This window comes from Gobio gobio (genome assembly GCF_949357685.1).
Source record: "Gobio gobio genome assembly, chromosome: 1".
Classification (NCBI taxonomy): domain Eukaryota; kingdom Metazoa; phylum Chordata; class Actinopteri; order Cypriniformes; family Gobionidae; genus Gobio; species Gobio gobio.
In genome coordinates this window covers 56,263,102-56,284,760 of record NC_137097.1, presented here as the reverse complement: position 1 = coordinate 56,284,760, position 21,659 = coordinate 56,263,102, and the positions used below count along the sequence as shown (strand labels likewise).

The window sequence follows — 21,659 nt, the reverse complement described above, 5'->3', positions numbered from 1 at the left end:
CTAAATTGGGAGCATGAAATTGTCCAAAACGTCTTGGCATCCTGAAGCATTAAGAGTTCCTTTCACTGGAACTAAGGGGCCAAGCCCAACCCCTGAAAAACAACCCCACACCATAATCCCCCCCTCCATCAAACTTTACACTTGGCACAATGCAGTCAGACAAGTACCGTTCTCCTGGCAACCGCCAAGCCCAGACTCGTCCATCGGATTGCCAGATAGAGAAGCGTGATTCGTCACTCCAGAGAACACGTCTCCACTGCTCTAGAGTCCAGTGTCGGCGTGCTTTACACCACTGCATCCAACGTTTTACATTGCACTTGGTGATGTAAGGCTTGAATGCAGCTGCTCGGCCATGGCCATACAAAGTTTGGAGGTCTGTAGCTATTGACTCTGCAGAAAGTTGGCGACTTGTGCGCACTGTGCGCCTCAGCATGCGCTGACCCCGCTCTGTGATTTTACGTGGCCTACCACTTCTTGGCTGAGTTGCTTTTGTTCCCAATTGCTTCCAATTGCTTTGTTATAATACCACTAACAGTTGACCATGATATACTTAGTAGTGAGGAAATTTCACGAATGGACTTATTGCACAGATGGCAACCAATCACGGTACCACGCTTGAATTCACTGAGCTCCTGAGAGCGACACATTCTTTCACAAATGTTTGTAGAAGCGTCTGCATGCCTAGGTGCTTGATTTTATTTACCTTTGGCCATTGAAGCGACTGGAACACCTGATACAATGATTTGGAGGGGTGTCCCAATACTTTGGCAATATAGTTTGTATAAATATATAGCTAGTTTGTATCAGAAATGTTAAGATTTTTATTCTAACTTTTGCTTGCTTTAATGGCATCCACCCATATACATTATAAGCTGACCTGTATAGGTAATGCACATAAGTCAGTCCAGTTTGCTTGTCTACTCCATCTTAAGATTACAGTCATTTAGCAGCAGGTCGGACAGCTTTAGATATCGATCCGTTTATGAAATGCTGTATCAGGCCTGGTTATTGCATGGGCAGCAGAGAATCTGTGTGTGACCATGGGCACTATCTGCACTACCATTTCATGGATACCATAATGCAAAGCACAGCAAAAGTTATAATTCAGTGTTATAGTTGGGACAGGAGGTTAATTGCAGTTTGGACACTCTTAAATTTAATAATATGGTGCATTGCTCTGAGATCTCTGCCAAGGGAGAGAGGTGGATGGACATTTTGTGACCGACCTTTTAAAGTCACTGGTACGCTTTTATGATTGTGCCCAGATATTAGAGCAACTAAATTGAGAACCATATTTCCACTTGTCTCGACATGTCTTGCTTTCAGAGGGACACCTACACAAGCTGTGGTATAATAAGGTAATTTGCTTTGCCAAGTGTTTTGCCCCTGCAGTATTGATTCAGTAACTACAGCTCTGGTTGGCCTTTCTGTGTGTTTGCTGGGTTACCATATTCAAGGTCAATAAAAAGTTCAAAGGAGTTTCACTTTGATAGTTTCGCATCCAGAGAAGGATGGTAGAGACGTTTTAGAGCCCCGGGAGCTGGATTATGACTCATGGCTCCCTGTAAATCCACACTGTCTTTTGTCTGCTGACTGTGTAGGCAGCGAGATGGCCAACTAGCCAGCTGCATTTCCACTGAGATCTCAAACAAAACCAGCCAAGCGCAATTGATGCAGAAAATGAGCAGCCAGCTTGAATGTCCCCTGCTAGCATGTTTCTTTTGTTACTTCAGTAATGTAACTGACGGTTATACTTCAGTGTACGTACGTTTTCGATCCAAATTCTTAGCTAGCGTCGGGTTCATTAAGGTCATTAGCTAAAATTAGCATTTAGCTACTTAATGTCAGGTAAATGAAACAAAGCAGTAATGTTTCAAGATATAAGGTTTAAACTATATAATAATTTGTACATACTTCTTGTTCTGAGGTAGTTGGTGTTTTATATAGATTTGGGTTTTCAGTTGGCCCAAAATGTTTGTTTGGTCTGTTACCCGAAAAACCTTCAAAAACAGCCGCCAGTACTGTATTTATAGGGATCGCTATTGTCATCAGACGTTTGAGAGGTTTCTCTGTCATGTTTATGTGCACACTTGACATTTCTTGTGAGCTGCACTTGAAAAGGCTGTGAATATGATTGTGCGCTTTGGATGCTAGCCAGTGTTGTGTTTGTGTGGGTTGCTGTCATCAGGATGGGAGATCTGTGAAGAAGTGCTGTTCTTATAGATCTACAGGGGGAAATTAAACATTTTTCATAACATGAAAAATATTTGCTCTGCTTTCACAGAGGAAAATAATTTAATGATGTATGTGAGTGAGAGATTGCGGTGGATTCCTCCAGCACACACTCCTCTGTGTTTCATATCTACTTCACAGACAAAAATATTCTGTATTCTTTATGGATCAGAGATCATCGGGACATGTTGTGCATTTGAATGTTTTCAGGCATGTTCTGAGACAAAGAAATAGCGGTGCATAAATACGCTGTTACAGTTATATTATACAATCGTATTAAAATTCTAATATTGTAATACATTTTAAAATGTAATTTATTCATGTGATGTCAAAGCTGAATTTTCAGCATCATTACTCCAGTGTCACATGATCTAATATGATGATCTGGTGCTCAGGAAACAGTGTATTCTTTTTAGTGTACAAAACTACTGGCCGTTTTCTTTAATTTCATTCACTCTCTTTCTTGAAGACAGAACTTCATTTTTGGGTGAACTGTCCCTTTAAGCCAAGTAAATAAAAGGATATTGCTGTTGGTCAGTAATGACACATAAAAGAGTGTTTGATTACACATAACTATTGACCGAATCGCACTTACACTCAACAAGAATACAGCAGCTTTCACTCAGCATGGACATCATTATGTGTTTGAATCAATACCTGGCTGGATATTCCAAAGTAGATTCACTGGCTTTAGTTTTTAATAATGACCGTCCTCTCCAACTCGGTGTACTGCAGCATTGGTGGGTATGTTTTAGCACTTAGTGGTCCAGATTTTGGATACATCTTCGATTCAGCTGAATAAGCTTTGAAACATAGTCCATACTCCGCAATAATGCATAAAACACTGGAGGTAGGGTGGATCAGCAGTACTGCAGCATGACAGCATTAGTCCATCATGGAGCAAAGAGCTAAATCTGCAAACTGGAGCTTTGATTTTTAACAGTGTGTTGAAACCTTAAAATACAATTGTGATACCCATAATTTTATTCTCAGAGAAGCAATTTTATACAGTCAAGCTCTATTAGGGTGTGTCTTTGTTTAAAAACAACCACATTAAAGAGAATCATTGGTATTTATTTCAACTACAAGTCAACAAGTCATGCCTGTTGTAAGTTAATCGGTCACATAAAATCAAATCACTTTGTCACTACACCATTTACACAGAGTAATGGTGGTTGAAAAGATCATAGTTGCAATTGCATAAAACTGCTTTCATCTGAAATACATGCAAGTGTAACTATGCATGATAAATAAAACAACATTTAATGGTGTGTGTGTATAGGCTTTATTTGTTCATGAAACGATGTGAAGTATGTGTGTGTATTAATGCATGCCTAACATTAAAAGCAGTCTGTCAGTAGCAGAGTGTAAATAATGCATGTTAAGTCTAGGCATTCCAGACAGTGCTGGCTAAGGGGGGCTGGCAGATTCAGGTCGAGTTGGAGCAGAAGGGGTCTTAGTTTAGAGTTCATTTATCTGGGCTCTCACTGCAGGAGACCCCTGTGTCTCCTCTCACATTACTGCAGACAGAGTGTATCTGATAGGGCTGCATTCATCACAGTCGTTGCTCAGCAGGGAGAAACCTCTATTATGCTGTCAAAGCTTCACATTAAGATGCACATATCAGTCATCAGTAATCTGCTCCTCTGCTGTTATCTCCAAAGATGCAGCCATGTGGGAAGAATCAAAGTTTTGCTCACATTTGTGACTAGGCCTGTGACTGTCTTTTTTTTCCTTGAGGACATTTTCATAAATGCACAATGCTAGACTAAAGCAGAGGTTACTGGATATCTATTTTAAAAATGTGAAATTACAGTATATTCCAGGTTAGTAATTACATTACTTTCACTGTAATTCAGTAGGACTTCTCTTGTATCTAACTGCACTTTTGGAAATTTCTTATACAATCTACAATATCATACTGTATTTCTAAAGTGCATGTGTAGACCTACTATAAAGGTACCCAGCATGCAGTGCGGCATTAATAGATTATGCTTGTTGGTTTTATCTGTGCTGCTGAACTTACCATCGTGCGTCTGTTTTTTTGTTCTTTGGCCAATTCAACATGTAGAATCGGCATCGGGCAGTTGGTGAGAGAGAACTCTGATTGGTTGTTCAGCTTAGTAAACGACAATAATAGCAAAACAGCAAGCATAGAAGTCAAAACAGATAGAAGGCTGTTCTAATTTTCGGTTTGTGTATCTGCAGCGTCGGTTTCCCTTTTTGAATGACGAATATAGACGAATATATCTGCAGAAATAGACCGTTGTCTCATTATCAGAGTTGGGGAGTAACAAAATACATGCAACTTAGTTATGTATTTAAAATACAAAATTTGAGTAACTGTATTTCATTAGTTACATTTTAACCCTCTGGTGTATTTTTTTATATTTATGCAATAATTATGGTCTATTTTTGCTATTGAAAGTGATAATTTAAAAAAAAAAAAAAAATCTTTTTTAATTAATGCAATATTTCAGGTTGAAATAGAGACTAGGCCTTCAAAATATTTTTTTTGAAGGCAGATTAGCGCCCTCTTTTGGAATTATTTAAGAAATCATGCAACCATGGGTGTAATCACTAGAGGTCTCTATGGAGAGGCTTGAGAATTCCCTAGTTCTCTTTTTAACACATTTAAAAAAAATTATATATATATTTAAAAAATCTCAAAGACTATTTATTATAAAGTTTTAGATTTTTTTGTTGTTGTTAGAAATATAGATTTTTTTTCTGTGAATTTGTGTTTTTGCAGATTTCCCATTCATTTCCTATGATGGTCATTTTTGACCGAGAGTGGGAGTATTTTTTTTACGACCACTTAGCATGCTCGAATCATGCCCTCAATTTTTTTTGTGTTTACATACCTAATGCTAGTAAAGTCACCAAGTTTCATATCATTTTGATGAAGCTGTGATTTTTTTAAAATTCTAAATGTAGTTCATAGGTTCAGTTTTTCATAGGTGTGTGTGTGTGTGTGTGTGTGTGTGTGTGTGTGTGTGTGTGTGTGTGTGTGTGTGTGTGTGTGTGTGTGTGTGTGTGTGTGTGTGTGTGTGTGTGTGTGTGTGTGTGTGTGTGTGTGTGTGTGTGTGTGTGTGTGTGTGTGTGTGTGTGTGTGTGTGTGTGTGTATAAGTGTGCGTGTGTGTGAGTGGATGTGTCAATATCACACTCTTGATGTTTTAGAGTGTCACCCCTTTACTGCTGTGTACTTTTTTTTCAGCATTGTGGCCGATTTGTAGATTGTACACACAAATATTTAGAGAATTTGTGTTTTTGCCGATTTCCCATTCATTTCCTATGGTCGAACTGAAGACAATGAACGCTACTTTATTTTTTTACGACCAATTAGCATGCTCGAATCATGACCCCAATTTTTTTTGTGTGTTTACATACCTAATGCTAGAAAAGTCCTCAAGTTTCATATCATTCCGATGAAGCAGTGATTTTTAAAATTTCACAACAGAAAATTTTCCGGTCAGAAATGACCGAAGAGCACCAGAGGGTTAAATGGGTGGTAATCAAATTAAAGTTACAAAATATTTTAGATTATCAAAGTGATTACCAAAGTGAATTTTATTGTCATTTATTTAATTTAAACATTAATGTAAACTGTAATGGGTAAGTAATGTAAACAGCAATTGGTGATTCAAAGAATCTGACAGTCTGCAAAAGAATCCTATATTTCTGCTCAAGAGTTTCATACCCCTTGCAGAATTGTAATGCTTTTAACAAAACAAGAAGGATCTGGGATCATAAAAACGGCATGTTACTTTTATTTAGCACTGTCCTGAATAAGCTATTTCACATAATAGATGTTTACATATACTCCACAAGACAAAATTACTGAATTTATACAAATAGCCACATTCAAAAATGTACATACCCTTGAATCTTAACTGTCAGTCATTACCTGGATGATCCACGACTGGTTTCATGTTTCATGTTAAGTCATTTGTTTAGGTAATTGCTACTTTTTATCTTCTTTTTTGAGAATTGTGAGATAAAAAAGTAAAAAAAAAATATTTTTAGATTTAGTGACGGAAACAAGTTTCCATGAAACATGAACATAAATGCATTAGAGCAGTGGATGAAAACTTTTGAAATTTATAAACAAATAAAAAGATCATCGTTTTGTTTAAAGATCATATTTTTTAATTTAGTACAGCCCGTCAGAAGCTAATGACTACATGTTTCTCTGAGGACAAAATTAGTACAATTTACCCTTCATTAGGGTCATTAGCTAAAATTAGTATTTAGCTACTTAATGTCAGGTAAATAAAACAAAACAATAATGCTTCAAGACATAAGGTTTAAACTATACAATAATTTGTACATTAATGCATCGTGTTGCCTTCTTGAGCATCAATATTTTTTTTTCTAACATTGTCTGCATTTTTTCCTTCAATAAATATTATGGAAAACTGATGTTGTTTAAAATAATATGCAGAGATCATCCAGTATGCGGCAGTCCTGTGGGCGAAACTGTCTTGTTGATGCTAGAGGTCAGAGGAGAATGGGCCGACTCACTGATTCAAGCTGATAGAAGAGCAACTTTGACTGAAATAACCACTCGTTACAACCGAGGTATGCAGCAAAGCATTTGTGAAGCCACAACACGCACAACCTTGAGGCGGATGGGCTACAACAGCAGAAGACCCCACCGGGTACCACTCATCTCCACTACAAATAGGAAAAAGAGGCTACAATTTGCACGAGCTCACCAAAATTGGACAGTTGAAGACTGGAAAAATGTTGCCTGGTCTGATGAGTCTCGATTTCTGTTGAGACATTCAGATGGTAGAGTCAGAATTTGGCGTAAACAGAATGAGAACATGGATCCATCATGCCTTGTTACCACTGTGCAGGCTGCTGGTGGTGGTGTAATGGTGTGGGGGATGTTTTCTTGGCACACTTTAGGCCCCTTAGTGCCAATTGGGCATTGTTTAAATGCCACGGCCTACCTGAGCATTGTTTCTGACCATGTCCATCATTTTATGACCACCATGTCCCCATCCTCTGATGGCTACTTCCAGCAGGATAATGCACCATGTCACAAAGCTCGAATCATTTCAAATTGGTTTCTTGAACATGACAATGAGTTCACTGTACTAAAATGGCCCCCACAGTCACCAGATCTCAACCCAATAGAGCATCTTTGGGATGTGGTGGAACGGGAGCTTTGTGCCCTGGTTGTGCATCCCACAAATCTCCATCAACTGCAAGATGCTATCCTATCAATATGGGCCAACATTTCTAAAGAATGCTTTCAGCACCTTGTTGAATCAATGGCATGTAGAATTAAGGCAGGTCTGAAGGCGAAAGGGGGTCAAGCACAGTATTAGTATGATGTTCCTAATAATCCTTTAGGTGAGTGTATATATATATTTTTTTTTTATTCTTTATTTTATATTCTTTGATAAGAATGAAATGCTTTTCGGAAAAGATTGAGAGGTGTTTGTGATTGGAGAAAAAAAGTATATTATTTAGGAAAGAAAAAGAGAAGCCTAAAATAAAGAAAAGGGGAAAATAGGGTAAATGTTTAGTATAGAGAGGGAGGGTCATAGAAGAGGAGAGCAGCTGACTACAACATTCCTGTGTTAATCAAGGAGTAATCAAGCGGAGTAGGTATTTCTGCAATACTGGAGGCGGCAGTTTCAGGACCACAGTCCTAGGACCACATTTCTCTGACCCACTTTTTTGTATGTACTAGCAGTTTATACCATTTTAGAGCACATACTATTCAATGTATTTGTATTATTAATTTTAAGAAAGTATGGATATACTGTTCAACATAGGGATACAAGTATTTGTAATGTGTTAATGTGTTAAAAGACACCCTGACTGATGATACATGCATTAAAATTACCTTGGGAACAGATGGTTAAGAGTAATTAAAAAAATTATTAATATTTTTTATGTGTAAAGAAATTATACATTTTAAAGTGTGACTTGTAAGTGTCCAAATACATTTAGGGCCCTATTTTTATGATCTGAGCACATGGTCTGAAGTACATGGTGCAGGTGCACTTAGAGTACGTACGAATTCACTTTTGCTAGTTTAACAACGGAAAAAATGGTTGGTGCGCCAGGGGCATGGGGTTGTAATAGTCTCTTAATGAGTCATGGGTGTGTTTTGGAACGCTTCCCCAGAGAGGAATCCTTTTATTTTTAATATTTAAATGTTCGTGTGCTGCTGCGCGTCCATTTGTGTGTGTGTAATAAGCAGAGTGTACACGCGTTGTACACCTGCCCATAGGCTCAAATTTAAATAACACAAAAAATACAGCGCTATTGACTTGATTCAAATTCAGTTGCCTCAAAATAGCAACGTGCCAACAATGCGCCTGGACACACCTGGTTTCCAGACCAGCACGCCCATGGGCGAACAGATGAGCACGAGTGCATTTGCTATTTAAACAATGTGGTGCTGGACGTTATGAATAAATGGCTTATGAACAGAGTATGATTTTCTGTGAAGGATGTGAAGTCATTTTAAAGTACACTTGTGTGTATTGTGGTTCCCCAGAATGCAGTAAAGGCTTAATGACCATCGATCATTCTGTTTTAATAATACAGTATCTCCCAAGACATGTAGATGCAAATATAAATATACTTTCATATTAGACGGAGAGAAAAAAATAAAGGTGCAGTGTGTAAATTTTAGTGGCATTTAGCGGTGAGGTTATGAATTGCAATCACCCCTCCCTTTTAAAGCACATAGAGAAGCTACGGGGGTCAACACAGGACAAAAAGGTCTTTATACACCACTGAAAACAAAGTTATGTATATTATATTGCATTTCTGTCAATAGATCCTCATAAATACTACACTTTGCACCTTTAAATATATATGTATGCAAACATATATATAGGCTGTATATTAAAGACATATATAAAGCATTGATTTAACAATCTCTCATAGTCTGATAATTATTCTGCTCTTTCTGTGCAAATAACAATGAGCCACTGGGCAACATCAGCTGATTCACATTGTCCTCTTACCATTGAGATGTGACATGCATTTTAATAAGTAAGTTAATATTTTGAGCTGCACTTGTTGTAGGAATGGATGTAAAATTAAAAATATAACCTTGTTAGAGTGAGCAGTAAGAAATGCTATATTAAAAGGAGAATATATCTTATTTCTTTATGATAGCACAATTTCTGTCTTTGTTATACAATCTAAACGATCATCCTTTTCTTTTCTTAGTTTCACCATTCATTAGTCAACTGAAAAGTTTCACACCCATTCACCATGATGACCTTTGTCCTGTTTCGGTGTTGGTTGTGTCTTCTAGGGTTAATGAGCAAAGTTTCCACAACCTTTGACCCATTATCTTTTGTGTTCCTTTGACCGAGGACTTCTTAAGTTCTTAAGTCTTCTTAAGTTTTCATGCTACTTCATTAAGATCTGTGTGTGAAGAGACCACATAGTGAGTCACAGTAATCCGGTTTAGTTTTGAGCTCTTTCTTTATGTTTATGCCTTTCACACAGAGATTCCGGAAAATACAATGAGAATGCGGCCCAGGATAATTTGATTTTAGTTCATTCACACTTACAGTGATTTTCTGGAATCTGTGCGTGCAGTAAAGACATGTGACATCAGGATGTGACGTGTAATGTCTCCACATGCGTCTTAAGTTTGCTTATGATTCGTGATTTCTCTCTTGAGAAACCATCCTTATGCATTTTGTTCCTGGTTCATTCATAAACTAGCGCATCGCGCACCGTTCCACTAAGCTGGCGAACAATCTCAGCTTCAGTGTCATCACTACGACACACCTCTTACAGTTACACATTGGTCCTAACTTTTGTTCACACAGGGTGCGTCCCGGGACTGATCCCTGTAAGGTTACTAGGTCCCCAATCCCGGGAAGGCACACAGAAGGCACTCTAGCAATTTTCTGTGTGAAAGGGCTTATGCTTCATTTGCATTTGATTTTTGAGCAATATGACTTATACTTTATGATATCTGTGTGCAGCACCGGGAGGGGTGTCTGGGACCACCGATCATCGTATGCACACGGCCATACCCAGAGTGCCAGCTGTATTCGGATGAGGAAGGAATGGGCGGGCGCGATGCGCAGGAGTCAGACATGGACAGTGCTGCAGACAGCGGGGCAGGATCTGAATCTTCTGAAGGAGGACGTCATGAGGATAAAGAGGAAGGACTGGGTGGACTCTTTCTACGTGGAAACAAGTCAGCATCATAGATGATTATGTTTTGTTTTGTTTTTTTAAGCATTATGATGCCAGAATGTATTGTTTAGTTAAAATATTATTTAATGTTATGTTATATATTTAATGTTGAAAATAATCGCATTTCATAAAATGAAAAATAAAATAAATAATAATTAAATGTAAAGTGTTTTCTGTCTCTTTCTCTGGTTTAGCTGTGGTCAGATGGTCTCGTCAGCAGCGGCCTCAGTAATCTCAGTGGAGGAGCAGTTTGAGGACTATGGAGAGGGCGAGGATGTGGACTTCACTCCCAGCAGCCCCATCCCTGATGATGACACACGTACTAATGGTTTCTCTGACCTAGGCTCCTCTCTTCCCTCCAGGTTAACTTTCATTTGATTGCATGGATGAATATGGGAGAATAGCATGAAACCAGACAAGAAAATGTCCAGGCCAAAACGAAAAGAAAGAAATAAGAAGTTATTCATATAATATATTTTTTTTAATTTAAAGCAATTATATATATTATTTGTATATTATATTAATTATAATTAAAATTATGTATTTTATTTGTGACATTATTTTCATGGCAATTAAGCGGATTCTTATTCAAATTATAATACCAAAATGCAGAAAAATTCTCATTTCTTAAAATTCTGCAAAAAAAAGTTTTAAAAGAAAAAACGTAAAGCATTATGGTATGCATTATTGTAATTATAATTTGTGTGCAAAATATTGTTACCAGTTGATAATGGACCAGTCTTAATGATGCCTAATGTACCAGTCTTAATATTAAGAGATTATTTAACATAACATTTTCTTTCATTTTATATATTTTTTTTTATTTTTGAGGTTGAAATATGACCTGGACATATTTTCAAGAGATTCACTCTATGAGAATGTTATAATTGTGGAGTATTTATTTATAATTCTGACTAAAATACGTTTTCTAGAATTAATGCAGCTGGGAATTTTTGACGTCTATTAAAAATCTCATTGTCAAACCTAAACTCTCAACAGCCGATAATTATGAAACAGTCTTGCCTTACAATGGGACTTTTAAATCTTCAGCTGTTCATATTTGTGCTGTGTGATCCTGGTTGAATCAAAGATAATTATCCTATCATGAACTCAATAACATATCATCAGACGTTTGAAATCTCTCATCATATTATATATTATATTATGAAATATTTTGAGCAAGTAAAATCTGAATGCTCCTACTGCCATTATTGATGATCCCTTGGTGTTTACAGTGCTGGTCAGACCCCTCAGAAGATCAGACACCTGTACAACAGTGAGCTTCTGGATGTTTACTGCTCTCAGTGCTGCAAGAAAGTCAACCTGCTCAATGACCTAGAGGCCAGACTCAAAAACCTCAAAGCTAACAGGTAAGAGGAGACAGAGTTTGAAGTTAACATATTGCTAAGCTAATGGCATGGTACTCTACTAGAGTCTACTAGGATTGTTCTATTGGCTTTTGGATTATTGCAGAGAATAAGCTCTGTGGCCAACAAAATGTATGATTCTTACTCCATTTGTTCATCAAAATAACCTGCAAAATGAACATAACTTTTCTGTATTTAAAGCTACACTGTGTGATATTTTCCCCCATCTAGTGGTGAAAAGGTATATGACCATCCAGTGAATTTTAGTTTCTGTTCCTCTCAATTCCGATTTCGTTTCAACTCCTACGGTGGCCGATTTAGTCCAAGATTAACATGGCTTCCAGTTCGACCTCGTCCACATTCGACATGGTGCCTGTGGGATATTCTGTGCGCAGTGGGATGGTTGGAACTCAACTGGCCTAATTATTCGGCTAGAAAGAACTGCAGCTAATCCAGAGTGAACTTTGATGATAGTAATGTTTATTCAGTCATCCAATTACAAGGCATAAACAGGTTTGCGTGGATATGTACATAAATGTGGTTTCTGTGAGAGAACAAATAAGGATGGTAAATATACATACACAGTTAAGAACTGTAAAACTATACTTATAAGTTACATTTGTATAATGTAACCGTAAACCAGAGCTTATTGTACCATATATAGGCGCTAAATGCAGCTGCATTAAAAGGAGCGGAGCTGCTGCTGCTGCTGCTAACAAGCGGTGTCCGGTTATAAAAGTGTGTGCGCAGGTTTAGCTCTGTATAACAAGTGTTAATATGCCGATCAGACCTGATACATATTTCCATCAACATACATTACAAGCAAATATTTTCTATAAACGAATAAACATTGTTGATAACAAAATAACTGAATGATTATTCAAATAGGTGAGCATTACGCTATTGTATGTTGACACAAAAATACTTCTGAGGTGACATCAACTGAATTACGCGATGACACACTCTGAAACACATCTACAATGACAATAACTATTATTACTTACGGAGTTATTAACGCACAGAAATACCACACAAGGAAAAACAGACTTTTGAGGAATAAACAAGCCAGGAAAACTCTGTATAACTCTGTTACTAGACGCTGCTGAGATGAAAACTCTCTGCACATGCACCAGACAAGTCTGAACAAGTTGACGCGCACACGCGCGAGGCAGAGAATTTTGTACAGTGCCATCAAGTGTTAAAACCGGTTAAAACGCGAAAAGCGAAGCTTGAATTTACGGGTATGTCCCTCTTTGGCTAATGTACTTTCAAGATGGAGGGGCAACATGGCGACCATCGTTAGATCCCATTACCTTATGTATTTTCAATGGCATATTATAAACTTACGAGAATACTTTATTACTTGAAAGAAGTAAATATACATTAATGAGCACATATATTTTTGAAAGAACTAAGTGTTTTTAGCTAAGAATTGACTAAAAAAGTTACACAGTGTAGCTTTAAGAAGCCCAAATACAAAGTAATGGGAGAGTATGTCCCCGATAACTTCTGTAGTCCTATTTAATATTGAGACATCATTACTCAAAAAATTGGTGTATTACTGGTGTATTTTATGATGTAGAATAGACCCTTTTCACATTTCCGGGTTTCTCAGAGCAGAAGTCGTCATAGTATGGTTAACTATTGTAGTTGTGAATGAGAGAATACATTAAATATTTTTTGTATGTACCCATTTTCTCAAATAGCAAAAGAAAAACGCCACAATAGTGATTTTACAACTTTCAAAAAGAGGGAAAAAATAGAGTGAGATTGATAACGGCAGTCAAAAGAGAGAAATATGTTAATTTTTACCATCACTCCCATAGACGCTGTAGAAACACCCTTGTTTTCACAACTTGTTTTTTTGTGGTAATTTGATGCAAAAGTAACAAAATACAACGTATTAGTGTTAGAAATGTACATACATTTAAAAATGTATTTACATGTGTTAAATTTATGTATAAAAAAAAAGGATTTACGATATTGATGACCGTTAAAACGCGTAATCACAGTCTGTGAAAAGGGTCTATTAACCACAGACCTTATTTCAAGCAGTTTAATCAAAAATCAATTTTTTAAAAATCCAGTGACTTTAGGACGATGTAACTTCAAGTTTAAAAATGCCAACTAGTTTCCTGGTTTTAAGACTCATTCGTGCAGCACTCTACAAGCATAAATATGCACACAAATATTGGGGAAAATAAACATTTCTGATTACTTAGAACTGTTGATATCGATATGTTTCTGTTGAAGTATTGATTGATGTCTACATCATCTAATTATTTATATTTATCTGGCCTCTTCCGCCATCTTGTATTTATTGTTTTTACTGAGCTTGATGCAGTGCATAATAATAATGAACTTGTATATTGTGATGAGTCATTTTATGCTTAAGGACTAAGGACTATCTAATATGCTGTCCTACTCTAATCAGTGGTTACATGTCCATGTCCAATTCTGTCTTTAGTGCCCTTAAATGCAGTGCACTTCTGAGATGATTCTTTATGTCTCAGTTCACTAAAGCTAGATATATTTTTATGAGTCTCTTTAATCACCCTGGTCTGTCAAAAGCTTTATCGGGAGGCAGGTTTCATCAGAGGAACTGTTACCATAGCAACAATGTTCCAGTCAAGGGTTTACTAATCTTTGTGAATGTTATCAGAGACAGTGAGGGAAAACTGAAACCCTCAAGAAAAGCCTCGGTGTTTAAGTGGGTGTGTGGGGAAATTTGAAGAAAACTGCTGAAATAATCCTTTTATTATCATGTGGCCACCTAACATATTTGGTACTTAAGGATAACGACACTGCAATCTTTCATCTGTAACAAGGCTTTAATGCATCATGGGATTATGATGATTCTACCTCATATGCTACTGACACACCAAGACCTTATACTACAGACGCTTTATCACGAAACCTGCTGAGCATACTTCCTACATAGACACCTTCCTTCTAAAACAACATCCTAACTGTCATAAGACTACATGAGCACATAGACGACACAAATAGGCAATAGGGTGCTACAGCGCTCGGCCACTGTTTCAGCAGCCTTGTTTCCGGAAGTATTTTTCCCATTCGTTTTTTCTCAAAGGAATTTTCAAAAAGTCTTAATTTAAGAGTTACAAGAGTTGTAGTCAAGACTGTGTACTTAATAGCTTTAGTGGGGGAAATAATTGATTTTCACTTCCAGAACCCAATTGTTGCGCACTATAGAGTTTGATATTAGCATGTTGCTAAACTAAAGGCATGACACTGTAATGAAAATGAAAATATATATTCTGTAAAAGTAATCAGTTTTTAATTACACTTAACTATTGTACATGATTGAAATACATGTATATTTAGCTACATTACTTCCTCTACCCCAAATGAATCTTTTTTTCTTTCTTTCTCCAAGTTCAATGCAGTGCGTTCTGGGATTGCCTTTTCAAATTGTTTTATTATTATTATAAATGGTAAGAAAACAGTTTATTTTAGGAGGCAGCATAATCAAGTGTCTACCCTTTGGAACAGCCTAGGTTGGGAACAGTGCAAGAGTGACGTTCAGTAAGAGCTGTGTAATTTCCTTTTCTCTGGGTGAATAGGTGTGTTGGGGAAGTGAGATCATGCGGCATTCTGTGGCCTTTGGCTATTAATCCCCTGGCATTTTTGTCCAAATCCTCCACTGCATACTCCGCTGAAGTTCAAATGCATTCATGCAAAACATGATTGGCACCAATATGAACTGCACTAATGATCTGCAAACATTTGAGTTTTGTATTTTTTTAAAGCATAACTTTAGGAAGACTTCTGCTGTTGGATTACTGTTTAGTGTAAAAGCCATCAGAATTAGATTTTTCTCCCATTACTGATTTCTGTTTTTTTCATTTTTTATATCAAATATGTCAAGCTAACAGGTCAGGACAGGTCATGAAGAACTACTATGTGCAACTGCACTTTTGAGGGCATGTGTGTGAATGCTGAGTGTATTTTGTCCTCATCTCCCTTGGTTTGCAGATTGTCTGGGTCTATCATTGTTGTGGTGGTTATACGTGTTTTGTCAGTGCTGTGATGTCTGGGTTGGGTTTGAGGACAGGAGTGCTGACTTGTATTTCAGAGTTGAGACCTGTGTGATGTAACGAGAGAAGTGGTTTAAAGAATGACGTGGGTCACACAGTTACATAAACACAGGCGGAGGTTTATAATTAGAGTGCAGGTGTTCTATTTTTACTGGGGTCCTCTTGAGCCGTCTGATTATCAGTCTAAATCTCATGACCTCGGACAACTGACTTCAGTACATGATCTTGGCCACTTGGGGCAATAGTGAATCAGAAATTAGGCTCTACACTACTGATTACCAGAATTGAATAAACGTAAAATTGCAGTGGTTGTACTGCAAGATTGATGGGAAGCACTGAGGAAGATAAATTACAGTCTATTTGTCTGTCTGTCTGTCTGTGTCTGTCTATCTGTCATAAATGTTTTCTGATTTCATCTTACAGTATCTATATAATTATTACATTGGACTTTCTGCATGGTATTATATCATTTACAGTTTGATGTTAATGTTGAAAAATTGAGCGAATGTGGATTTTAGGAAGCTGTTTAATGTGTCAGGAGAATATAAAATATACAACAGTTGCAAAAGGTTGTAGCAGTGCAAAACTCTGTTCTCTAATCCAGGGATCTTTTGATTTTTACAGCCCCAACAGGAAAATTTCCAGTACAGCATTTGGCCGGTAAGTCTGTCATCTCTGTTATGTTCACAAGATCTGTAGAATATGACATTACAAAGTGATTCGTGCCCATTGCCTTACTAACCGGTTAGAGAGAATGCCGGTTAACTTTTTGCTGCATTTCCTGATTCTCTGTTTCTCTGTGTGTCCCACAGTCAGCTCTTCCACCACAGTAACTTCAGCAGCAGTCAGGGCAGCACCGAGGATCTCTTCAGAGACAGCATTGACTCCTGTGATATTGACATCACTGAAAAGGTCCTGGAAGCATAATGAAGTGGTCATTGAAAAACACTTTTATTATTGAAATGCATAATAAACTGATAAAAATCTAATAATGTTTCAGATATTTTTTCACTTTTGAAAGCTATTATAATGCTGTTTTCCTGTGAATGTGATTCAGAAAGGATAGTCTAAAACAAACTCTTCTTTATTCCTATTGCAGGTGAGTTATTTGGAAAAGAAGATAACAGAGCTTGAGAATGACAGCCTGGCTAATGGAGATCTGAAATCAAAACTTAAACAGGAAAACACACAACTAGTTCACAGGTAAAGATGAGATGAGATCTGACAATTAGATACTGATATAATGGGCATACTGATTTTTGAATTGTGGGGTCATTAAGACCATTTTGAAAGAAAGCAATACTTTTATTCAGCAAGGTAGTATTAAATTGGTCAAAAAGTGACAGTAAAGACATTTATAATGTTACAAAAGATTTCTCTTTCTAATAAATTATTTTGAACATTCTATGTTAATCAAAGAATCATTTGAAAAAAATATTAAGCTGCACAACTGTTTTCAACATTGATAATTAAAAGAAATGTTTCTTGAGTATCAAATGCTCATATGTGACCCTGGACCACAAAACCAGTCATAAGTCACACGGGTACACTCTAAAAAAGTTGGGTTGAAAATGGACTAACTCAGCAATTGGGTTGTTTTAACCCAGCGGTTGGGTTAAATGTTTGCTTAAAACAACCAAATCGCTTGGTTAAAACAACCCAATTGCTAGGTTAGTCCATTTTCAACCCAACTTTGGTTATTTTGAACCCAGCATTTTTTAGAGTGTATATTTGTGGCAATAGCCAACAATACATTGTATTGGTCAAACGTATCTATTTTTCTTTTATGCCAAAAATCATTAGGATATTAAGTAAATATCATTTTCCATGAAGATATTTTGTACATTTCCTACCTTAAATATATCAAAAATGTATTAGTAGTAATATGCATTGCTAAGGACTTCATTTGGAAAACTTTTTCAAATAGTTGTATCTCGGCCAAATATAGTCCTATCCTAACAAACCATATCAATGGAAAGTGTATTTATTCAGCTTTCATGTGATGTCATTTCAAAACATTGACCCTTATGACTGGTTTTGTGGTCCAGGGTCACATATTATAATAAATTAATTAATTACATTTTGTTAAATAGAAAATGATTTAATAGAAAACAGTTATAATATGTAATAATATTTCACAATAATACTGATTTTACTGTATTTGTAATAAAATAAATGCAGCATTGGTGAGCATAAGAGACTTATATTTATGTAGTATATGTTTTCTTATGTCTGTATGTGTTTATTTGTACTTGTTTACACATCAGGGTTCATGAGCTGGAGGAGCAGATCAAAGATCAGGAGACGCGTGCAGAGCAATGTCTAGAGGAGGAGCTGAAGAGACACAGAGAGGCCTACAGTAAGATGGAGAGAGACAAGGGCACTGAGATTGAACTGCTTAGTAACAGGTACCTGAAGTCTCAGATAAGAAACCTCACAAAAACACTTATATGAAGCATGTGGAGGTTTCAAGACCTTATAACACAGAAACACTATTCAGAAGGGGAGTGTGTGGCATACTACTTTATAATGGATGATTCCTCCCTATAGGGTCCAGCAGCTAGAAGAGGAAAACGCAGAGATGAAAGTGAATGTGTGCAGACTCAAGTCTCAGACTGAGAAACTAGACCAGGTCAGAGATGCATCAAAACTCAAGCTAAAACTACCTTGACCATCACAACCACATGACCCACATTATACAACAGCTCATCAAGTTAAGCATCACACGGTTCATTTAACAATTAAAAGACAGCACTTTCTTGCTCACCAACACACGTTCACACACCCATTTTCACACTGTCAATTGTGACCTCACTGAAGCATCTTTTGACACCTTTCAGCAGGCGGTGAAATCCCTGGAGCTTGTCAGTGTTAACAGCGCACTCTTTCGTGCTGCTAGTGTAATGAGTGTGAAAGCTGCTGCCTGTATGACATTAGCAGCCCTGTATTTAGACGCAGTGACTGTGAGGCTTTGATCTCTGAGATGGAATGAAACATTGTGGAGCAACTGCACGACTTGATGCTGAAGCCTTTCCATAAAGCTAAAAAACTAGGTCACTGTCTGATATAGCTAAAATATTAAAGGTCCTCTTGTGGACTAGACTGAAAAATGCAGGAAGAAGCGGAAGAAGATACATTTATGATAAAATTGTTGTCAGATTTTATTGCTGGTTTGAAATACATTCAAAATGAAATGCATTAAAATGTTGCCTACCTAGAAAACAGCTGCATGGCACCCAAAATGGCCACCAAGTAAAATGACTTGCCTTAAAGGGATTTTTTTACTCACTATGTCCAAAAAAACAGCTTTTCAGAAAGTCATGCTGTTATGTCTAAAATGCCTTAATGCTTTTAAAATAGAACCGTTTTAGGGCTGGGTGATATGGCAATTTACGGTATGATGATGATATTAATGATCAGTGTTTTGATCTAGCAATATTGTATTTATTATTTTGATTATAAGATATATCAGTGCCACAGTGATTAGACAAAATTACTATATCCAAATGACTCATTTCATGGTAAAATGTTGGTAACTGTGTATATTTTGTGCACAGGAGAAGCAGCGGATGACAGATAAACTGGAAGACACAAGCCTGCGTTTGAAGGATGAGATGGATCTGTACAGGAAAATGATGGATAAGCTTTGGCAGAACAGACATGAGTTTCAGAAGGAGCGAGAGGCCATGCAAGAGGTAGCGCATATCATTTTGCAGATTGTACACATAAATAAACTGAAATACAGACCTCTCACACAATCCATATGTGCATGTAGCTGATTGAGGACTTGCGGCGTGAACTGGAGCACCTGCAACTCTTTAAACTGGAGACTGAGAAGCCCGGCCGCGGCCGTACCACTGCAGGACTGTCGGAGTACAATGCCAAGACTCGAGAGATTGAACTGGAGCATGAAGTAAAACGGCTTAAGCAGGTACAGTGGAAAAATATGGCCGTGCTTATTGTGCTGTCTGTGATATGTTATCTTACAATATCGCAGATCAAACAGGTGTATGATTGTTTTTATGATACGTAGTGCAGTGTACTGTTTCTTTCTGTGCATACTATACATCAACTGTTAAAGGTCCCATGGCGTGAAATTTTCAACATTAATATGAGTTCCCCTAGCCTGAATATTGTCCCCAAGTGGCTAGAAATTTTGATCGGTGTAAACTGAGTTCAGGCTGTCTTTCTCTGCCTTTGAGAAAATGACAGCTCAGACGAGCTGATCTTGAATTTTCCTGTTATGACGTCATAACAGGAACGATTACCTTCCTTTCCTCCGGCCAGAGAATTTGGCACGCCCATGCGAGCGCCATATTTGTTTGTCCTCGAGAGATCATGGCTTGTGAACGAGTGAATGCTGGCAGTTTCTCAGTGTTTGGATGTACAAATGAAAACAGAAGTCTTTTTTTCTGTGATCAGTGATTTCTGATGTGTAGCTAATTATTCAAGTTCACACAGAACTTTATTATTCGTGCACACGCTGCGGCTTCTCTCTCTCCCGACACAGAACGGTGTTTTCGTGTTTTCTATCTTGTGAGTTAGTGTTTTTGTACGTCCTCGTCGCGTCTATCTGTTCTAAAATGTGCATACAGTCGTGAGTTTCTGCTCAACATCGGCAGAGCCACATCTTTAGAGATAAACCTCACGCACGCCGAAGCTCGGGCACTGACCGGTCGGCCTACAACATCACCGACCCCCAGTACTGCATCTGGCCCACAGCGGAGGCACCAAACGCGGTGCGAGATTAAGCAGAAGGGGGGTAAGCGTATCCGGGCTAGGCTAGCCAGCTATCCCCACAATAAACTGGATTACATTCGATTACTGCTGTTGTGTATTTGTTTGCGCTGTGTACTCAATGCGTGTCACTGACGCTTTTCATATGATAGGAAAATATTTAAAAATAATGCTATAATCAACACTTATTCAGAACTCTCAGATACAAACAAAATAAACCGGTCGAACCAGTTCACCAAATCGGACTGAATCATTCTGAACAGTTCGCGTCTCGAGTCAGCGCTGATCCATCATTTACTAAAGTTACTAACTTTCTGACATGAGTGACAGTCCCTCCGACTAGAAATAAACTAATAACCTGAAGTATATGCTAGTAACTACAACAGTTCACTGAACTGAGACGTGCTGAGAGAACTGATGAGAAGTGAACTCCGGTCCATCCGTCTCTCTGGCAGTCTCGTGCCCTATTCTCGTGCCTCGTAGACCTTGTTAAACCACGCCCCCTCCACTGCAAGATCTAATACTCATTTCCAATGCAAAGATGTCAGCCAATCACAATAGTGGGGCGTTTTTACTGAAGTCTCACAGCAGACACGCCCCTTGAAACAGGGCATTCAGCCAGAGGGCAAATATCAGTATAGAAAAAATACCTTTTTTTTTCTAAATTCTGACATTTTATGATGTAAAAATCATACTAACAATATAAGTACACCTCAGAATACATTATAAAATAAAATTAAAAAATCCATGCCATGGGACCTTTAAGCTCCAAAAAAAAACTGTTCTTAAGTTGATTAAGAACTGAATGTGTTTCAGGGTTCTCACTTATTATGGCCAGTGAATGTACATGTTTCCAGTCATATGTGATTAATGGGAAAGTTTTTTTTTAAATTTGTTTTATTCACAAATAGCAATTTCAGCCCAATAAAATATTTTATAGCCTGAAATAACAACAACCAAAAATTTATATTAATTATAGAACGTCTGGAAATCACATTTTGAACCGTGGTAACCTTGGTTTTTAAATAAAAATGACAGTTGTTGAAAGAACATTCAAATGAGAACTGA

General features: G+C 37.4%; 2 protein-coding genes across 6 annotated transcripts in view; one reads left to right on the top strand and one right to left on the bottom strand.

Annotated features, from left to right (window-relative positions):
- The window catches only part of dus1l (dihydrouridine synthase 1-like), a 658,813-nt gene that overhangs the window by 158,278 nt on the left and 478,876 nt on the right, over positions 1 to 21,659 (bottom strand). The window lies entirely within an intron of this gene.
- Positions 1 to 21,659, top strand: part of rab11fip4a (RAB11 family interacting protein 4 (class II) a) — a 59,178-nt gene that overhangs the window by 33,193 nt on the left and 4,326 nt on the right. For all 4 annotated transcript variants that reach the window (XM_079832909.1, XM_079832908.1, XM_079832910.1 and 1 more), the window contains 10 exons: positions 10,213 to 10,430; positions 10,624 to 10,791; positions 11,665 to 11,799; positions 16,479 to 16,514; positions 16,667 to 16,766; positions 16,954 to 17,057; positions 18,122 to 18,262; positions 18,405 to 18,486; positions 19,412 to 19,549; positions 19,630 to 19,785. In XM_079832909.1, coding sequence (XP_079689035.1) covers positions 10,297 to 10,430; positions 10,624 to 10,791; positions 11,665 to 11,799; positions 16,479 to 16,514; positions 16,667 to 16,766; positions 16,954 to 17,057; positions 18,122 to 18,262; positions 18,405 to 18,486; positions 19,412 to 19,549; positions 19,630 to 19,785 — 1,194 coding nt within the window. In that variant the 5' untranslated portion in view covers positions 10,213 to 10,296. The remainder of the gene's footprint in view (positions 1 to 10,212; positions 10,431 to 10,623; positions 10,792 to 11,664; positions 11,800 to 16,478; positions 16,515 to 16,666; positions 16,767 to 16,953; positions 17,058 to 18,121; positions 18,263 to 18,404; positions 18,487 to 19,411; positions 19,550 to 19,629; positions 19,786 to 21,659) is intronic.